Source organism: Hyaena hyaena, unplaced genomic scaffold (genome assembly GCF_003009895.1).
Source record: "Hyaena hyaena isolate Hyena2069 unplaced genomic scaffold, ASM300989v1 scaffold_106, whole genome shotgun sequence".
NCBI classification, from domain to species: Eukaryota; Metazoa; Chordata; class Mammalia; order Carnivora; family Hyaenidae; genus Hyaena; species Hyaena hyaena.
The window spans coordinates 333,625-354,483 of NW_024080738.1; the positions used below are offsets into that span (position 1 = coordinate 333,625).

The 20,859-nt window shown below is 41.7% G+C and overlaps 1 protein-coding gene across 1 annotated transcript; it reads right to left on the bottom strand.

Annotated features, from left to right (window-relative positions):
- Nucleotides 1-1,538: 1,538 nt before the first annotated feature.
- Nucleotides 1,539-17,849, bottom strand: DLEU7 (deleted in lymphocytic leukemia 7). The gene is given in 3 exon segments (XM_039236119.1): nucleotides 1,539-2,015; nucleotides 17,266-17,439; nucleotides 17,441-17,849. Coding segments are annotated over 3 exon segments (666 nt in total). The 5' UTR covers nucleotides 17,726-17,849; the 3' UTR covers nucleotides 1,539-1,808.
- Between the last annotated feature and the right edge of the window lie 3,010 nt (nucleotides 17,850-20,859).

The following is a 20,859-nucleotide window of genomic DNA, read 5'->3' on the forward strand; positions in this document are numbered from 1 at the left end:
ATATGGCATGTGGTAATGCCGGTGCAGTAGCACATGTGTTTTATGTGAGTTCAGAGGAAGAAGAGACCATGTCCTACCAGAATGATCCAGAAGAGTTTAAGGAGGAGTTGATGGGTAAATCAGGACTTGAAGGATGGAACAGGGTTGTTATTGGTGTAGCGAAACACATTGCAAAATGAGGAAAAATACAAGAACTGATAGAAGCAAAGATATTTAATATTTCTTGGGGATGAGAGTTTAAAAAGTTTAATAATAACATTAACATTTATTGAGATAGCTATTGATTATAATGGGCAAAGCATCCTATAAATAATGATAGGTCTTTAGAGAAGAGTCCTGGGATAATTTCACTGAGGAAAGAAAGGCTTCACTATAGTATGGTGATAGTTCCAGACTACAATGTTTCCTAGGAATTGGAGAACCAAGTGCCAAAGATTGTTTCCAAGAAATAAATGCCCGTCTTTTCTGGCCCACCTCACCCTTATACAGACACACACATCCACCCCCTCCCCCCCACACACACACATACACACATGCACACACACCCTTCATCTTGCATTTAGAATTTAGAATTCAGCCTCATAAATGCAATTCTCTTCTATGGAATGGTCAGTTTCATCTAAAGAGAAGCAATATACCTTTCATCATTATATCCTGGAATAAATTTTTTGAACCAACTAGGATTAGAATATGTGGGAATAAAAAGCTTGGATTACTACTAGCATTTTATTTTTTAATAGCAGATCAACTCTCACAATATAGACCTAGTTTTTAATTCCTTCAGAAAACAAGGTGCATGTATACAGTGTACTGCTTTTTTTTTTTCTAAATCTGATGCCATTTCTATTAACATTTTAAGGGAAAAGCATCATTTCAATTTACTTTGGTTCTCAATAAAGTCATCATTAAACAACAAGAAATTTGTTTTTTCCTAGCATGTTCAGATCACTGTTGCAAATAAAAGTTAGCTTCTCTTTTCCCAGCTCTAAGTATTTAGGGAAACCTGCCAGTATATCCACTCCCTCCTTTTTTTCACAAGAATTTCTGACTTCAATTGGCATATTTAGAAACAGTAAGAAGAGCTACATGTTTCCACATGAGACTTTAATAATAGTGTACTTTGTATTTACATATCATATATCCTTGGTACTTCATAGCTCATTATCATTGTAAATTTACAAATCAGTATATGAAAGCACAAACTTTAGAAGCAACTCTTTTCCTGTCCAACAGTAAGTTATTAATGCCAGGATTGGAACTCATAATTACTGACACATGTAGTCCTACAACATCTAAAGATCATTTTCATAACATAAAATGAAGTGCTCAGTAAGTAGAACATATCGATTATCAAATATCCTATTTATTCAAGATAATTTTAAGCACCATGAAGCTTTAATCATATAACTGTATATAAATAACCATATTAAATAACCATATTAAACCTCATAGGCCTACATTAATATAAGTATAATGTATCATTTGATCAAAAGTAATCCTTAATATGAATTAGTAAATATATACATATATAATCCAGGCAGTTCCACAAAGTGGAATATATTTCTATCAAAAAGTAAGCAAATATAACAACATACTTAAAAATGGGAACTACTGCTTTAAAAAACATTCACCAACATGCTATGATTCTGAAGGGTACAGATGCCACTGGTCAGACTGTTATATATTTCATCACATCTCTCCTTACTGGGAATAAAAGCATCCACTGTCTGCTGATTCAATTCGGCATGTCAGGTACCCAGTTCTCTTAGCAGTACTGGCTGTGATTTTAATTCTGGTGTCTTGAACATTCATATGTCTGGGAGATTCTGTAAGATCTGTCTCAAAGAAGCACAGGCTACCATATGGGCATCTGAAGGAAGATTAGCAAGTGACTGAATCAGCTTCTTGACTATCGTCTTCAAACACTGGTGGGCAGCATTCAAATCTCTGTCAAACTGTTGTCCTTGAATTTGTAGAGCCAAATGACTGCAGATGTTTCTAAACTCAACACTATCCTGAAATAAACAGCAAACACAAACAATTAGATAGGTTATGGGGACATTTGTTATGTTTTGCGTACCTAGCCTCCATTCCCATCTCTTCTCATCACGGGACCTCGATTTTTCTCTCAGACAACCTCTCTCTTCCATTTTCAGCCTATGTGGTTTGACCAAAGCTGACCCCAACTCTAAAACTCCAGGGACCAGGCCAGTCAGAGACCACTACCCCTCAGCCACTTGGAATGGTCAGGAATGGGCAGGTCGAACACAGACCAAAAGCCACAGTTCCAGAAAGTCTGTTAGATTGGGAAAGAGAAGCTCTCTTGAACTGGGACTTTTGGAAAGCATCTTGTCACCCTAAGGGGAGAATCCAAGTGAGAATGAAGCCAGCAGAGAAGAAAGTAGAACCAAGGGATTAAAGGAGATTGATTCTAATTACATTTTCTGAGCATATTGATCCAGCTATACTTGAACAATAAACCCCAGGATTTTTTGGGTATCTGAGTCAATAAATACGCCTTTTTTACCTAAGCCATTTGGAGTTTAGTTCCTGCTATTTGTTCCTAACCGAGCTCTGAAGAATATACAAGTAGCCTTTGTTTCTGTTATTCCATATTCACTGTCTTCAAAATTCCAATACAAATTTTGGTACTTGATAACAAATCTCAAATTTCCAATGCAAATTTAGAAAGAATAGTTCCTAGTAGTTAAAAAGAATGAAGTAACTAAATAGATTTTTAATCCCCAAATGTTTTATATTCTAAAATCCATTATATAGAAATAGTATACTAAAATTATCCCAATAAATAAACAAATAAAATTATTTCATATCAGAGATAATGTTGAATATATGATTTATTTTAAATACATGTAATTGACTCTCCACAGGCCTCTGGTTCTGGTAACATGGCACACTTAATTTCCCCAAAACCTTTTGCTACTGAATTCTAAATAAAATAGAACAAACACCCTGTCTGATATTGCAAGAAAGCAATGGAGATTCCTAAGGGCCAAAGATAAAGGAAGAATAGATTATTTTAGCTGTGCATCAATTCTCATCAAAAAAAGAAAATTGGTCTCAACTAGGTTTGGGGTAGAGGATAAAGTTGCCCCCAAAATGCATAACTATTGACCTTTACTACACAGCAGCATAAGTTTAGAGCTGCCCTCTATACAATACACATATTCTGAGAACACTCACGCTAAGAAATTAACTTAAAAATTGGAACTGGGTTGAAATGTCCACAGACACACGGTAAAAGCAAACAAGAGCCTTTTCCATGGGCACATGTCTACAACTCATGCCTGCCAGCAGTATTCTCATAAAGCTCTGTCAAAGACAAACTCAGAATATGAAATTTAGAATATAGTCCACCATGATAAAGCAGATACCAATGCAGGGAAAGATTAAACTCCAAGTATCTCAGCTAAAAACTATAAAATATGTTTAAAGTGAATAAAAATAAAAAAGAATAAACCAAAACTATTTTAAGTAAAAACAGGCTTGGAAAAGAACCAAATGTCATTTCTAGAATGACAACTATTGTGACAAATTAAAAACTCAGTAGAGAATTTATACACCTGAATAAATACCTTAGGAAGTGAGGAATAGTAAACTGGATGATGGGATGATGAACATGAGAAAATTACTCATAACGTAAGATATTAAAAAAGTCAGGCATGGGAAATATGAATGGGAAGTTAAGCAACATGGATGACAGAATGATGGAACCCATCAGATATACTTCCAGGAGATACAAGAAAGAAGCTGGGGGAGATATGGGGAAGCTATATTCAAAGAGGATAATGGATTAAGAATTATTCAAAATGGATCCAAAACATGAATCCAAGTTCATGAACACAGATTCAAGAAGTAAAATAATCCTGGAGCAGAATAAGTTAAATGAGATTCAAATATAAACTTCTTAAGGCAGAACTACTCTTAAAAGCAACCAGAGAGAAAAAGACTGATGGCTTTCAGGAGATGACAAGACAGAAGCCAACTAGTGAGCTACAACCACTGAAGACAGAAAAGAATGGGATAATTTTTCGAATAACTGTCAACATAGAGGGTTTTTTTAATCCAAATAAACTAATATTTAACCATCAGGGCAAAATAAATATGCCTTCATTTAAAAGGACAACAAGAGTTACCCTACTGTGATATTTTCCTAGAGATCTAATTCAGAAAGGGGAGATTTAATTCAAAAGGAAAGAATGAGATCTAAGAAGCAACAATGAACAAAGGAACTTGAAAATATGATGCAAGTCTAAAGAACTGATTAGACAATTAACTAACAACGAACTTGGGGCTCACAAAAGCAAGATGCTTCTAAAATGCTGAATAGGAGTAGCATGTTGAATGGAGTGGCATTTGAGGCTTTTTTGTACGTATTCAGAGAAAGGTGGCAAAATTGATAAATTTCAGACTTATCACGTATGCATGTGGGAAATGTCAGTGCTATCATTAAAGTACAGAAATAACACATAAAAGTTCAAAATCAGCAGACAGAAAAGGTATATTAAAACTTAACTGATCCTATCATTAGAACGGAAAAATGAAGAAATATACAAACATAAATCGAGCTGAATAGAAAGCATCAAATAATCCACCTTTTGAAATACCAGACTGGATTTCAAATTGGTAACTTTATTTACCAGATTGGATTTAAAAAATCTATTCATATGTTCTTTATAAGAAACACATTTAAAACTAAAAATACCTAAATACTTAAAGTAAATGGATGCTAAATTATATACAAAGCAAACAGAGCCAAAAGGAAGCCAGAAAAATCATTATTGGGGATAAAATAAACTACAATTAATAAAAGAAACTATTTCCCAAGAAGTTATAATAGCTTTTTACTTGTGTGTGCCTAAGATGATAATGTCAATTTACATTCAACCCACAAACATAAAAGCTGATTTTTACCCAGCTTCCTCAGAAACTAATAAATCAAATAACAAAACAATCAGCCTTGAAAGAAAAGATTGAAACACTAATCACAAGCTTGGTCCAATAAAGACAAGCAGATACACATTATTCTCAAAGATATATGGAATATTTATGAAAGCTGATTATAGTAGGCCAAAAGCAAAATTTCAATGAATATCTAGAAGTCTATATCATACAAATCACAACACAAATAAACGAGAAATCAGTAACATAATCTTCCCAGTACACATATGACTTAAAAATTGACTTCTAAATAATTCATGGATCAGTTAAAAAATAGTTGAAATTTTTAAATGCTTTACACTGAACAATTATGGAAATAGTAGATCACAAATTTGTGGGATCCAGTTCATTGAGAAATACATACACCTAATGCTATAGGTAAGTAAAGAATAATCACTAAAAACCACGAGCTAAGGATTAAACTCAGTAATTTAGGAAAAGAAAAAAAAATACAGTTAATCCAAAAGAAAATGAAAGAAAACTAAAAGCTAAAACTAAAGTTTGGAACTAGAGTTTTCTTCCAAATAGCGTATAGAAAGAAAAGCTATTCTTCTCCCTAACAAAAATGCCTTCACTTGGGTTAGAAGGACCTGGGTTTCTGGCATAGTGTTTATTAGAGAACATCTTCTGGGAAACCAAACAAAAACAAACATTCATCTATTCAATTCAGCAAACAATGGCAGCAGGACCCCAGTGTGAGTTAGGTGCTGGGATAAAGATAAACACAACACGCCACGGTTCCTTACTCAACTACTCACAGGCTACCTTGCTTCTTGTTTTTAATTCCTCTTTAAAGCATTCTTGCTTCCCTGCCTTTGTGTGTTGTTCATTTCTGCTGAGAAGGTATCAAGGGGCTACTTAGATAATCTGTCCCCTAGTTTATGAGCAACCTATACTCCTGGAGCATATTGCTTGAGAATGGGAAAGTAGAGGGGGGAAAATGCCTCTGGACTACTTCCCCTAGATCCACATCAAGGGAAATTGTCCGCTTGCTTTATAGAAGTAATCCAACTCTAAGTACAAAGTGGAAGGATCAAAGACAACATGCAAAGGGAAATTCAAAATTGAAGGAACCACCGAAATGTGTGCTGACGTGTGCCTATTAGCCAGTCTGCAAAGGCATTCATCACCCAAATAAGATTAAAATGCCTTTAAAAATATGTTTGTGGGCCTAAAATCTGAAGTCAATTTCACATTTGCTGTAAAGAATCAAAGAAGGCATCGTTTGGGGACAGTATACATATAATAAAATTCCACTGCTGGACTATACTGGTCCCTGAGGCCCTGGGTAAACTTCAGATCTCTGGCAAGTTCTGCAAAGTCTCTTTATTTTACTCTTTTAGTACAGTATTTCTTTTTAAGCCTTTCTCAAATATATTCACAGTCAAAGAAAACAAATTAATAGGCATAGGCTTTCCATGGGACTCTTAAGCCAGGGGATGGAAAAATGGAACAGGTGGTTGCTTCTCTTCCTTTCTGAAGGATCTGAAGGCCAACTGTGGATCCAATAATCATGGCCTCCAACTAAAGCTCTACTGATTCTGTTGCACAGGCGGGAGCCAAAAACTCACAGCATAGAGGCAATGGAATGTTGAATGGCTCATGGGCTTTCAGTAGAAAATCACATCATCAGTATTCATGATGATTTCATGTATGGTGCTTTCCATTCAATGACAGAGCACATCCTCCCGGCAGCCTTTATTTGACAAGCCCCAGATGCTTCCAGAAATGATGTAATGTCGTACGTGAGGTTTTGAGCACGTTGCCAGCATTAGAACACTGTGAGCAATCTAAAAGCAGGTTTTGGAGTTTCTAAAGCCTTGTGTAATTTCAGACTCTGGATGTGAAATGTATTGATTGCTACAGTGGTCTACATTGATAGCCAGCATCTACATGTTATGGTGACTCAACTGAAGCAATGGCCTCAGCCTGTTTGACTCTGTTAATAAAACAGTTAAATCTATGTCAAATGTGTAAAGTCTCCACTATATGATTGACCTCACTGGGTAAAAACATCAGTAAGACATGGGTACCTAGTCTCTAAAGAGCTTCTAACCTAGAAGGATTGAGACACATAGAGCATATATCCAAATGTCTAGGGCAATGGGGATGAGGACTATGGTAAAAACACACAAACCCAATCCTACAGAAGAACACACATTTGTAGACTCATAATCCAAGGACTGAAGAGGGTTCATACAAAGCTCATGCTGATGTGTGAGTCCTCTCTATAGCATACCTGGTGTCCCACTGCTTGTCACACTGGAGAAACCCATGTGCTTACAAGGCAACCCACGGCTCTAATTTTCAGAACATTTTTTCTTAATTCTTAGCCAAAATCTGCCCCATAGTAGGCAGAATATTGGCCTCCCAAAGATGTCAATGTCCTAATCCTTAAAACCTGTGAGCATGTTACCCTATGTGGCAAAAGGGACTTCACAGGTATTATTTAGGATGGGCCAGCCCCCAGGCACCTACATAGACATCTGGGATGCAGGTTTATTCCTTCATGAGCACTGGACTTGCCAGCAGAGCCCTGGTTCTGTCCCTTTGATTAGCCATCTGTGGAGAAGACATTTTATCTATGAAATAGTCAGTATTCTAATCTGTAAAATGGAAACTGCTACCATATGGAGAGACTGTGAAGGTCAAATGAGCTTATGGTCATGGAAACTCTGAATTTATAAGGCACTCCATCAGTCTAAGGTTGTGCATAAGGTACTCTGCTAGATGGGAAGATCAGCAAGAAGGACAGAGGGGAAGGAAGGACAGAAAAGAACAGAAAAATATGTTCTATAGAAGCTGGGAATCTAATTGGTGAGAGGAAACGACTTAAACCGCTCAGTAGAGATGTCACACAGAATGAGATTAAGGCTCAAAAAGAGTGGTAGAGCTTACCTCATATCCATTAGGATGACTGTCAAAAAACCTTGAAAATAACAAGTGTTGGTGAGGATGTGGAGAAACTGGCATGTGCGTGCACTCATGGTGGGAATGCAAAATCACCAAGCCACTCTGAAAAATAGTATGGAGGTTCCTCAAAAAAGTTAAACATGGAATTACCATATGATCCAGTGATTCCACTTATTGAATATACAAGTATAGCCAAAAAGATCTCAAAGAGATATTTGCGCATCCATGTTCACAGCAGCATTTTCCACAACAGCCAAGAAGGGGAAGCAGATCAAGTGTCTATTGACAAATCAATGGAGAAACAAACTGTTGTATATACATAGAATGAAATACTATTTAGCCTTTAAAAGGAAGGATATTCTGATATGTGCTACGACAAGAATGAGCCTGGATAACGTTATGTTAAGTGAAATAAGCCAGACACTAAATGATAAATACCGTATGATTCCACTTACATGCGGTACTTAAAGTCAAAGTCACAGAAACAGAAAGAATCAGAGATGCTAGGCTGAGGGAGGGAGAAATGGGGATTTGTTGTTTATATTTAAAAAATGTTTTTAAATGTTTATATATTTTTGAGAGACAGAGAGACAGAGCAGGAGCAGGAGAGGGGCAGAGAGAGAGGGAGACACAGAATCCCAAGCAGGCTCCAGGCTCTGAGCTGTCAGCACAGAGCCCAACACGAGGCTCAAAACCACAAACTGTGAGATCCTGACCTGAGTGGATGTCGGAGCCTTAACCAACAGAGCCACCTAGGCACCCCTAGGGATTTGTTGTTTAATGCGTATAGAATTTCAGATTTACAAGATGAAAAAATTATGGAGATTAGTTGCACAACAATGTGAATGCTCTCAATACTGCTGAACCATACACTTAAAGTAGTAAATTTTATGTTATGCCCTTGTTTTTACAATAATTTTTTTTTTACAAATAGTTTATTGTCAAATTAGTTTCCACATAACACTCAGTGCTCATCCCCACAAGTGCCCTCCTCCATGCCCATCCCTCCTCCCCCCCCACAACCATCAGTCCTCAGTTTTTGTCAGCATTCAAGAGTCTCTCATGGTTTGCCTCTCTCCCCTTCCCCCACCATTTCCCCCCTTCTTCTCCCCCTTGTTCCTCCGTCAAGTTCCTCCTAATCCTCCTATACGTTTGCCACAATAATTTTTTTAAGATCATCAGAGTCCTTCCAGCCCTTGCAGAAGGAATGAGGCATCAGAGAAGCAGGGGGAAGACTGTACCAATGTTAGGAGACAGATGATGCTACGGAAAGTCATATTTGCCTCCCAGGGAAAAGACGCCCCCGCAGTTAGAATGAATAACACAAGCTATGGCTTAAAGTCAAGTAGGGGCTGGGATGGGGAAGGGGCCAGTCTGAAAAGAACAGAGCTTTGTGCTTGGAACCAAGACACAAACTAGTGTGTGAGCCTTGAGTGCCACAGTTCAGTCTCTGGACTCTTCCAAGCCTGGGCGTAAGCTGGCAAACCAGAGTTTGAAGAACATCAGTCTGGCCTAACCCACTAGATGCAGGATCCAAAGCCAGGCTCCTGACACACCCTTGTCTCACTCAATCCTTACAACATGTTGTCCGTGGATGACAGTGGTTTAGAGAAATTAGGCAACATACCCAAGTCGCACAGCAAATGAGTGGCAGAGCTTGAATCAACCTCTCTTCCCAAACTTTGATGTTCATCAAAGACCCGCCCCAAATCAGAAACCAGGTTGGGTACAGCAGTGACTCGCAGAGCAGAGCTCGCTTTCCAGCAGAAGAGGGTGGGGAGCTGGGTCCAGAGAGCCGTAGACACGGTGGCAGGGTGAGCAGGGATACCGTGAAAGCACACAACAGAGCCACCAAACTAGCTTCGGGGTTTGACCAACAATGTCTACAAGGGACTGTTTCTTCTTTGGCCACAGTCACACTATTTTTCTTAAGGCTGAGTGTTGTGAAGCTCAAGTTGGCATTGGTCACATCCGAATTGAAAATTGGTCCATTGGCCTATCCCTCCTCCCTGCAACATAATTGAGAAGGTTTGGCTGTCTGGAAGATGTTCAAGACATGGAACCTTCTACACCCCATGGAAAGCCAGCCCCTACCTAATCAGAAACCTCCTCGCTGGAGCTCGCTTTTCCTCTTCTCTGCCCTCTCCTAAAGGGAGGTCTCTTACAAAAACTGCCCACTTGCACTTTTCTGCATTCTGCATTGTATTTATTAGGAATGCGCACATCTGGAATCTTTGAGCAACTGGAAATGCACCTGCAAAGTCCAAAAGGGAAGAAAAGCTAGGCCTTTTTTTTTAGCTTCTTACTGAAAATAAACACTCCCATCAAAACTGAAGGCTTGAAAGCAGAAAGAATCTGGCAGCGGCAGTCAGTTTCAAAGTTTGTTTTCTGAAGCCAACACCAACGGATAATAAAGTCAAAAACACAATATGATTCTACAGGCTCTACAATTCAGATGACTTTTAAGCAATCCATGAGGAAGACTTTTGGCCTTTTCCCGCCTTCAAAATCACTTCTAGATCTACCGAAACTATAAGTCAGTTCATATAATCTTAGCCACCGGCTTTAAAATAAGTTGGTTCTTTTCAAAACAGCCACATTTTAAGCCATATTCTCTTACAAGGGCCTCTGAAAACTTGTTTCTTTTCACATTTTCCTTTCTTGCTCACCCTGAACCTGATGCCCTCTACGGAAAGAACTCAAGAAAGAGCTTTTCCCAGCTTTCTGTGATGAAGCCTGACCTTAATGAACTTCAGCTTGGCCAGCAGACCACTCTCCACCAAAGCAGCACAAACCCCCTCCCCAGACCCATCACAACCTTCGGCACTGGACGTGTACGTAAAATGGGAAAGCCGTTTCTCTATTTAGAGGCATGTTGTGAAAACCACACTATCAGAAACAGTATACTACAAATTGCCCCTTGGTTGATCAACATGTGGCTATGAACTACAGATTCACAGTGCCCAGACCGGCCACTGGTTGTCTGAACCCCAGGTCAATCTCAAATAGATACACAACTGTGTGTTAATAAAACACTCAGTGAAGAACCAAAGTATCTGCCAGTCACCATAAAAAGTCTATTGTCCACAGGAAATTAAACATTTTTATGTGCGGTGTACCCAGTTTAAACACTCAAAAGTCACTAAGATTCCTTATGCATTTGCTTGGGGTATGGTACCATTTTCATTAGAAAAGTCCAGTTGAAAGTACTTTGTGATGGCTACAAGCACTTGAGTCAGGTATATTCACAAGGCAAACCCCAAAACCGTAAAATAAAGCACGGCAGCATTTCCACCAAGATGTTATACATAAGTAGTTTTTGTTTTTGGCCTTCCTGCCCTATCTTTCCCCAAGTTTTCATTTTGGAAAGCATAAATGTCCTGATTTTCCTATCGTTCACATTATGAGTAATGACGAAGCTATAGTTAAGCTACTTGCAGAGGAATCACTGGGCCTTTTTGTCACAGAAAAGCATGATTTTATCCCCAATGAAGAGCAATTCCTTGGCTATGCTACTAATCCTATAACCTTGAGCATTTATTTCTTCCACAGTACGTTAGTAATTTTTAAAGGCAAAGTTCCCACATTTGCAGAAACTGGCTTCACAACTCATGTTAATGAGGGGAAAAGCACTCATCATCAATGTCTTCCTCTGAATGACCCAACACTCACACTTGCAGTTTGCAAAGAACATTAGCAGGGACCATGAAGCCAAAGCCAATGGTTTTATAACCAGCACGCTTGGTATGTAGAATGAGAAAACCAGCAAAGACTATTGAACCTGAGGGAATAACTCGTAGTGGAATTAGCTCATTGAAATAAGTGAACCCACAAGCAAGATTTGTGTAAGTTTATTTATTTCGAGAGAGAGAGCACAAGTGGGGGAGGAACAGTGAGACAGAGAGAGAGAGAGAGAGAGACAGACAGACAGACAGACAGAGAATCCCAAGCAGGCTCACAGTGTCAGTCCAAAGCCCGGTGTGGGTCTTGAACTCATGAACCATGAGATCATGACCTGAGTGGAAATCAAAGAGTTTGACGCTTAACTGACTGAGCCACCCAGATGCCCCCCTACAGGCAAGTTTAATCTATAATAGCCGGAACATTCTCCTGCCTCTGAAAGTTGGCATCAGCCATAGTTTCCAGGAAACCTGCTCCAAGCAGAACTCTTGGAAACTGTAAATGTTTTTAACTCCTCAAAGAAGACAGACAAAACTCAATCAGAGTGACTTCATAATTAGCTTGGTTAATGGTGCCTATGTGAGTTGGTCATTTTCAGCAGCTCTTAAAATCCCAGACTGGCTTCCTCCTGGTGCTCTGCATGTTTCCATGTCCCATTTGAGTGGTGAGTGCCTAAAACATCCTGGATAGTTATTACTTGATAGTTATTACAACCGTTGGCCTGGTGCTTTTTGTCACTGTGTAAAGTGGTCATCATATAAAGAGACACACAAATGACCTAGTATAATGGACTAAATTGTGTCCTCCCACAAAAAAAAAATTGTATGTTGAAATGTAACCTCTAGTGTGACTGTATTGGAAATAGGACCTAGAGGGAGGTATTAAGGTTATGTAAGGTCATAAGGGTGAAGTCCTGATCTGATAGGATTGGTGTCCTTGTAAGAGGAAGAGACATCCAAGATCTCCCTCCCTCCCTCCCTCCCTCCCTCTCTCCTCTCTCTCTCTCTCTCTCTCTTTCTCCTCTCTCTCTCTATCTCTCCCTGCATATAGAGAGGAAAAGCCATTCATGACATAGCAGGCAGTCTACAAGCCAAATTTGCTTGCACCTTGATCTTCAGCTTTCCAGCCTTCAGAACATTGAGGAAATAAATGCCTGTGGTTTAAGCCACCCAGTCTATGGCATTTTGTTACAGCAGCCCATGCTAACTAAGACACCCAGTCTACAAGGTGACTGTTGCCGTCCAAGCAGTGTGCAGTGCACGGCACATACGACCATGCCCTGTCAACTATAGACACTCATGCACTTGATTTCAGCATGATGTTCATAGCCCCTCTATAAGCTAGCACTGTGATTTGGTAGAAAAAGTCAGATAAAACCATGTTTGAACCATGGGCTATCACTTTCCAGATACGAGATCTTTAGCAAAATCCTAAATTCCTCTGAACCTCAGTTTCTTCTTGTAATAGATGTTTGCTATCTTGTTAACAGATTTAACAAGACTCAGGACCATGAAGGATTTTTTATCCACTATAAAGAATCTCCCTTCATGTATGTTTAGCATGTGTTTGATAATCTCTAAATATTCAAAAAGAATATTAAGTGTTGGTTTCTTTACGGAAAGACTAAAATACTATAAAAATATCCATTAGTATTGTGCTGAGAGTTTCTCTGCCTTCAACCCTAAAAATTTCACTTCCTTAATCCTCAGTGGTTTGATCAGGAAGTCATTCACTTGATAACATCTCTACATTAGTGATCAGGCATGGGCTAAAGGTGACCTGGGGATAGTGGAGGCTTCTTAAAAGTCTCCTTCGGTCATCCTAACTCGGCTTCTGTCAACACTCTCAGAAAAGTAAATATATGGGTCTGATCCATGATGGATCCATGGGTCGGATCCATCAATATAAAAACTGGAACGCAAAATAATAGTAGTCAAGAGCATGAGGCATCAACTTGTTAATAATAATAATAGCTCAAAGGTATTGAGACTTTGTATGCTCAGCCACTAGCTAAGACTTCATGTGCATTAACCTAATAACCCAGTTAGTTTGATACCTCTATTCCCACTTTACAGGCAAGAAAACTGAAGCACAAGAAGGCTAACTTGCCCAAGGGCCTACAGCAGGCAGTGGCATAGTAGGTGTGAAATGCTCTGCAGGACCCTAACACTGAGCTGTGTTGCACTGTCTCTGCTTTGGGTCCCTAATGCCTATCATCTGGGCTGTGGGCTTCAGTTCCAGTGACTCCTCCTCCTCTCTGTAGCGAGTAACACTGTGAAAGAGACCTGATACTGGAGACCTTTCCACACACTTCCAAGTGATACACAAGTGTTACTTCCATTAGTACAAATCCTCCTGAAATTACTCTGTGTAGAACATCAATCCACATGTCCTTAATTTAAAAACATAGACAACATGAAAGGAATTGGAGAAGACACAAATAAATGAAAATATATGTACCATATTTATGGATTGTAATAATCAGTATTGTTAAAATGTCCATACTAACCAAAGCAATCTACAGGCTCAGTGCAATCCTTATCAAAATTCATGGTATCCCTCATAGAACTAGAACAAATAATTCTAAAATTGTGTGGAACTATAAAAGACCCTAAACAGCCAAAGCAATACTGAAAAAGAACAAAGCTGGCGGTATTTTGCTCCCTGATTTCAAGATATACTACAAAGCTACAGTAACCACAATATTGGTACAAAAACAGACACACAGATCAATGGAACAGAATTGAGAGCTAGAAATAAATCCACACATATATGGGCAATTCATCTACGACAAAGGAGCCTATAACAATGGAGAAAGGACAGTCTCTTCCATAAATGGTAATGAGAACCCTGGAGAGCCACAGGCAAAAGAATGAAACTAGACCACTCTTTTACATTATGCACAAAAATTAACTCAAAATGGATTAAAGACTTGAATGTAAGACCTAAAGCCATAAAATTCCTAAGGGAGAAAAAAACACATAGGCGGTAAGCTCCCTTGACATCAGTCTTAGGGACATCTTTGTGAATTTGACTCCAAAAGCAATGGAAACAAACCAAAAATAAACAAATGTGACTATCAAACTAATGAGATTCTCCTCAGCAAAGGAAGCCATCACCACAATGAATGAGCACCCTATTAAATGGGTGAAGATATTTGTAAACCAAACATCTGAGAAGGGGTTAATATCTAAATACACATAAAGAACTCAACAACCAAAAAATAAACTACTGGTTAAAAAATTTGCAGAGCATGTGAATAGACATTTCTACAAAGAAAACATACAGGTGGCCAGCAGGCACATGAAAAAATGCTCAACATCGTTAATTATTAGAGAAATGCAAATCAGAAGAACAGTATCTCCTAACACCTGTTATAATGGCTAGTATCGAAAATGCAAGCAATAGCAAGTGTTGGTGAGAGCATGGGGAAAAGGGACCCTCATGCACTATTAATGGGAATTGGTGTAGCTATTGTGGAAAACGGTATGGAGATTCCTCATAAAATTAAGAACAGAAGTCAGCTATCCACTTCTGGGTATTTATCCAAAATATAGGAAAACACTAATTTGAAAAGATATATGCACCCCTGTGTTCACTGCAGCATTATTTACAATAGCCAAGATATGGAAACAACCTAAATGTCCATTGACAGATAAATGGATAAAGAGGTGGCTACACACAGACATACATACACACAGTGGAATATTACTTAGCCATAAAAAATAATGAAATCTTGCCACTGGCGACAGCATGGATGGATTTAAGGGTATTATGCTAAGTGACCTAAGCCAGACAGAGAAAGACAAATATTGCATGATTTCACTCATGTGAAATCTAAAAAACAAAACAAAAGGACAAACAAAATAAAGCAAAGCGAAAATCATAGATACAGAGAACAGACTTGTGGTTCCAGAGGGGAAGGAGGTTGGGGGATGGGTCAAATGGGTGAAGGTGGTCAACTGTGTGGTGATGGATTGTGATGAGACTTACGGTGGTGATCACTTTGTAATATATACAGATGTCAAATTATAAAGCTGGGCACCTAAAACTTATATTGCAAAAAAATATATAGAAAGAAAACTCTACCAGATTATTTGGATTAACACTAGTAATAATGAAGCCAAGTCTGCATAACCAGACCCCTGGAAAGACAAACTACAGTGCCCTTAAGTCCAAGTTCTTTATAATCATTACTCTACAACCAAATGGAGATACTACCTTTTCTCCAGAGAGAACCAGGAGAAATCCCAAGATGCTAGAGCCAGGAGGCAAATCATCCAGAGAAACCTCTCCCTGTTTCTTTCCCTTCGGAAAGTACTGGTTATTGTCAGGAGCCCTAAGAACTCACTACTCCCTTGCAGGTGAACAGCATCCAGTAGTAAGAAAGTTGACAGCTCTGTTCTTAATGAGCACTCAGGCCACTTCCAGAAAGTGGGAGCAACACATGCAGATGTCTGCCTGTTTTCTCATAACGCTGATAAAGGGCTGTGGTTCAAGGAGCAGGTAGGTAAAGGGAGCTTGAGCAGGTTTATGGACTGAGGAACCGGCAGAGTGGCGGCCACAGAAACTGTATGGAGGAGGAGGGACTTGGCGGATGAAAGATTTGCTCTAGCATATAAGAAAAAGATTACTTCGAGAAGGATTATAGGGCAGCCCCACAATGATCCAACCCGAAATATCAATAGTGGGAGGTGGAGAAAGCATCGTGTACAGTAACAATGTCTATTTGGGTGTATCACATGCCTTATTAGATTTGATTTTAAGTCAGTCTTTTACAGTGTACAGCACAACCGAAAATGTAGCAATTTCCCCCCCAAACCCTGGCTTGTAGACCAAGAACAGCAACGCCTGAGAACTGCTCTAAGCTTTCTTCAACCTTCCTTCCTCATCTCCTTCTGCTAGCCTCTCAAGGGGAAGCGAGGGAGCAAAGCTGGAAAGCCAGAAGATCTCAAAACTTGTGACCTTAAACCAATTCAGGTTAGTGAACGACAAGGCGGAGACTGGCCCCCAGGCCGCCCAGGTTTCCACAGCCCCCACTCGGCCTGGGAGGCAGCTGCTGTGCTCCCTGGCTAGACTGACTCCCGGGTGGTGGTGCCGTGAGCGAGCGGAAACCCTGCAAATGCGAGCTGCGTGACTTAGCAGGAGTTTAGCATTAGTATTCACGCTTCAACACCCGGAACCCGTCCCCGCTCTCAACCCACTTTATGGGAATTTAGGTCGACTCTGTAAGGCCTCTGAACTCCGTGGGGAATTGGATTTATGCAAAAATAATTGTGAGTCTTAAGTGTGAAGGAACTTTAAATAAATCTAGGTGATTCGGTCACACAAAAGGCAGAGGGGACTTAATACGTGTCTTTAAGGCTCCGGAGAAAGGGTTATTAATTTAAAAGGGGGGTGGGGGGCAGGGGGAGCTGTCCTCCATCCCTAGACCGCTGCACATGTGGAAAGGGCCCTCAGCTGGAGCAGGAAGCTGATTTATGTGTGAGAGAGAAAGGAGTTCCAGAGGAAGGTTTTGGCAAGGCCTCCCTGTCAGGAGTCTAGTTCCTGGACTCAAGTCCCAGGGGTGTCCCTTCCCCACTCCCTCCCGCCCAGGCGGAATCTGCGCGCGGCTCGGCCTCGCCGTGGGCGGCCCCGCCCGTCCTCCAGCTCCGCAGCCCCGCCCGGCCCGGGGATCCTGCGCCCAAAAGGGGTGCCAGAGGCCAGACTCACCTTCAGATGGATGGCGAAGGACCGCTCCTGCTGCAGGGGTCCCAGCAGCGTCCGCTCCACGCTCACCAGCTCCGAGGTCGAGGCCACCACGCGGGCCAGCGCGCTGCGCATGGCCATCTGGGCCAGGGTGCAGGGCCCGCGGCCCCTGGGGAAGGGCAGCAGCTCCGCGCCCCCCCTCGGCGCCTCGCACCGCTTCCGTTTGTGGGGAGCTTATCCGCGCCCCAGATCCCGCGTTCCTGGGCCCCCGGCCCCCGCCCCCATCGTCCCGCCGCGGGCCGGGTCGGGCCCGCCGAGGGCCTGTGCTACGCGCTGGGGCGGCGGACACGTGGTCTGGATCGCGCGGGCTCCCGGGGTAGTTCGGACCGTCCCCCCAGCCCCACTCCTGCTGCAGCAGCTGCAGAGTCTGCAGAGCCACCATTTGGTGGCTGATGGAGGCCACTAAGGGCGCAGGGCTAGCCATCTTCTCTGCCGGCGGCTCGCAGCGCTCCGCGGGCAGGTACAGCCTGAGCGAGAGAGGCGGGGGCGTTTGGGGTCGCCAGGGTCACTTTTCGTAGCCCGCGGCTTGCCGGCTTTCTGGCCTCTCGGGTGTGGGGCCGACCCCGTCCCCGGCCCGCAGTAGGTGACCTGCGCTGGCCCCAGAATTCGCTCAGTCCGAATGGGCGTGTGCAGACCCAAGGCTGCAGGAAGCACTGCTCCCGTGCGCTCGAAAATCAGCCAAATGCTGAGCGCTGGGTTTGCATCGACTCCAGGACTTGGCTGGGAAAAAAAGCGTGCCGCTGGGAGCGGATGCATCTACCTGCAGGGATACCCCGCCCCCATCTCCTTTGAAAGATGCCTGTCAGTGACCATTCGTGCCTTGGGCGCTGAAGGTGACCGCCGATCAAAAGTGCAAAGAGCCAGAGAAAGCAACCAAAGGCTGTGCCTGATCACCCCCACCCCTTTCCCAACCCTAGTAAAATGTTCAGGAACTTTCTGGAGTAGCCATCAAGGCCTTGTGTCCCCCAAACCAAACAAGGGGACGGACTTGTGTATGGGGAAGTTCTGCCCCTCTCTGCCTTGCTCCATGCCACAGGAGCTCAGAGGATCTGACCACTAAAGTCAGGGCGCAGCTGGGAAGCCTGCTCCTGAAGTGACTCGGGAAGACCCGGTATGGTACTGCCCAGATGAGGAGCCTAAATGGCTTTGTGTGAAAGTCCCAGAGGACATGGGCAGGGAGGTTCGAAGCTAAATCCTTTTACGAGCCATGAACCCAGAGACAGCTGTACAAATAGTTGCTGCTTTTAATTAAACTTAACTTCACCGCTTCCTTGACTTAGGAGAAAAGACTGGGACATTTAAGCTTTGGTAGATTGGAAACTATTGGTGTGTGATTACATTTTAGAAAGGAGAAAAAAAGCAACACACATTTGAGGAGAATGGTGTGGAAGAGTGTTACAGAGTAGGTCTCCGCTTTCTTCCTGCATGGGAAACCATTTACATAACTTAGCAGGTAACAAGGGCGCATGCCCAATGACAGACACATAGACCCTAGCCCAAGGGAGGAAGGGGGGTGGAGGGCAGTCATCAGACTTAGGGGTGGGATTCAGGGTCCTTTAAGGTTTCTTCAACTCTGGGATAACATGACCGCATATAATCCTCCCAACTCTCCAGTGAAGTTTCCTTCTAGTTCTCAGTGTTTTCTTCGCCTATGAAAACAAATCTGAATGCCAAGGTAAAGAAAACCTTTCTTAAACAAAAACGAGCATGTTCACACTAATTATAACTAAGTAAAAATGCATGTCTGTGCATTGACAGAAAGGAAATTACTTTGGAAGGAAGCAAATAGCTTCATGTTGATGAGATTCTCTTGATGAAGTTACTTAAGTTCATGATAAAAAAATTTTTAAAAATCTTGAGTTTGTGTGTGTTTTAATCCTCAAATATTGAAATACATTGGGTTTAGCAGACTAACCAGGAATAGCAAAAACGAACCCCTAATGTGCACAGAGCATGTCAGATCTCCAGGCATGCTCCTCTTTCTAGATAGGCAGGCAATCCAGGTTCATGGGCTAACTCTTCCACTATCAAATGGCTGACTGCAAAACCTTCTTGACAGATGCAATTCCAGCCAACAGCAGAATTGAAATCACTAGACACAGCCTGACCTGAGGCCCCATCTACATAGCAGGCTGGCTCTAAGACCCAGGAGACCAGCTGAACTTCAGGGCATATGAGAGAAGGGGCCACAGACCCATCGGGCCTGGGGGCTGGTACATGCTACTTACACTGCCTGGGGTTCCTTGTATCCTTTAGAGGCCCTTGGATCATCCAGCATCTCAAGGCCATCTCCAGCATCTGTCTTAGCCATAGACCACATTTTTCTTTGCCATGACCTTCAAATGGCTGATGTCCCAAAGCTGGAGACATGGGGCCCTAAGTAAGGCAAATTATTCCTAGGCTATTGAGATGGGTCAGCAGCATAGTAGATCTACCTTTGGTTTAAACACCTCTAATATTATGTATGCTAGGCTACCAGGCCAAGCAACTCATCACATACTCCCTACTCACTATACTGACAGTTTAAGGCCACTGTGTAAACAGAAGGCACACTCATATTGAATGAGGTACTGGACACCTGATATTGTTGCTTCACAGTATCTATTTCACTATTTTATGGAAACAGTACCCTCATCACCCAGTAGATATTCGCCTTCCTCCATTATCAGTCCATGGAGTCAAGTAGGATGAAGCTGTCCCACTTCAGAAGTGGACAGGTGCATCTTAGGCTGGGGCCACTTACACATCACATTCTCATTGTGAATGGTCATGAGTGAGCACATGACCTAACTGGAGCAAGTATGACAATAATGTTTAGGAACCAGATGAAAGTGTGGACCAAAAGATGAAACAGAAAAAAAAAAAAAAAAAGATGAATTCCTTTTTTAACAAGAAAACAATATAAAGGCACTTAATTAATAAGAATAAGTTATTGTCTCGGATCACAAGGCTTAAGGGAGGATGGCTCCAGGGTTGATTAATCTCTAGGGGTGTCAGATCTCCAGGCATGCTCCTCTTTCCAGATACCCTGGAAATCCAGTTTCATGCAGCTAACCCTTCTATCAAATGGCTGACTGCAATGATCCCTCCTAGATGTGGAACTAAGAAGACATAAGCTCCAGAGCTTCTGCTGCCATCTTGTGAATCTGAGAGGCGAGCCTGTCCATGAAGGAGCCAAGACTACAGAGAGAAGAGCAAGAGATCTATAGAGAGAAGCCAGTGGCCTTACAACACATCTGAGTCCTACATTTGGCAGCATAAGAAGACAGCCCCACCTCTGAGCTCTTTAGTTATATAGGCCACTAAAATCTGTTTTTGTTTGAGCCCCTTTGGGTTGAGTTTATGGCCTCTTGCAACAGAGGTCACAATGAAAGCAAATTGCTTGACATACCTTATAGGGTGGATAGATGTTAGTTACAATGAAAGCAAATTGCTTGACATACCTTATAGGGTGGATACGATGTTAGTTAGGGGAGTGATCCTGTAACCCATTGCCCCTTAGGCAAAACACTGCTAAAAGGTCCTTCCCACCATTTCCAGCAACACCTCTGTCATTCA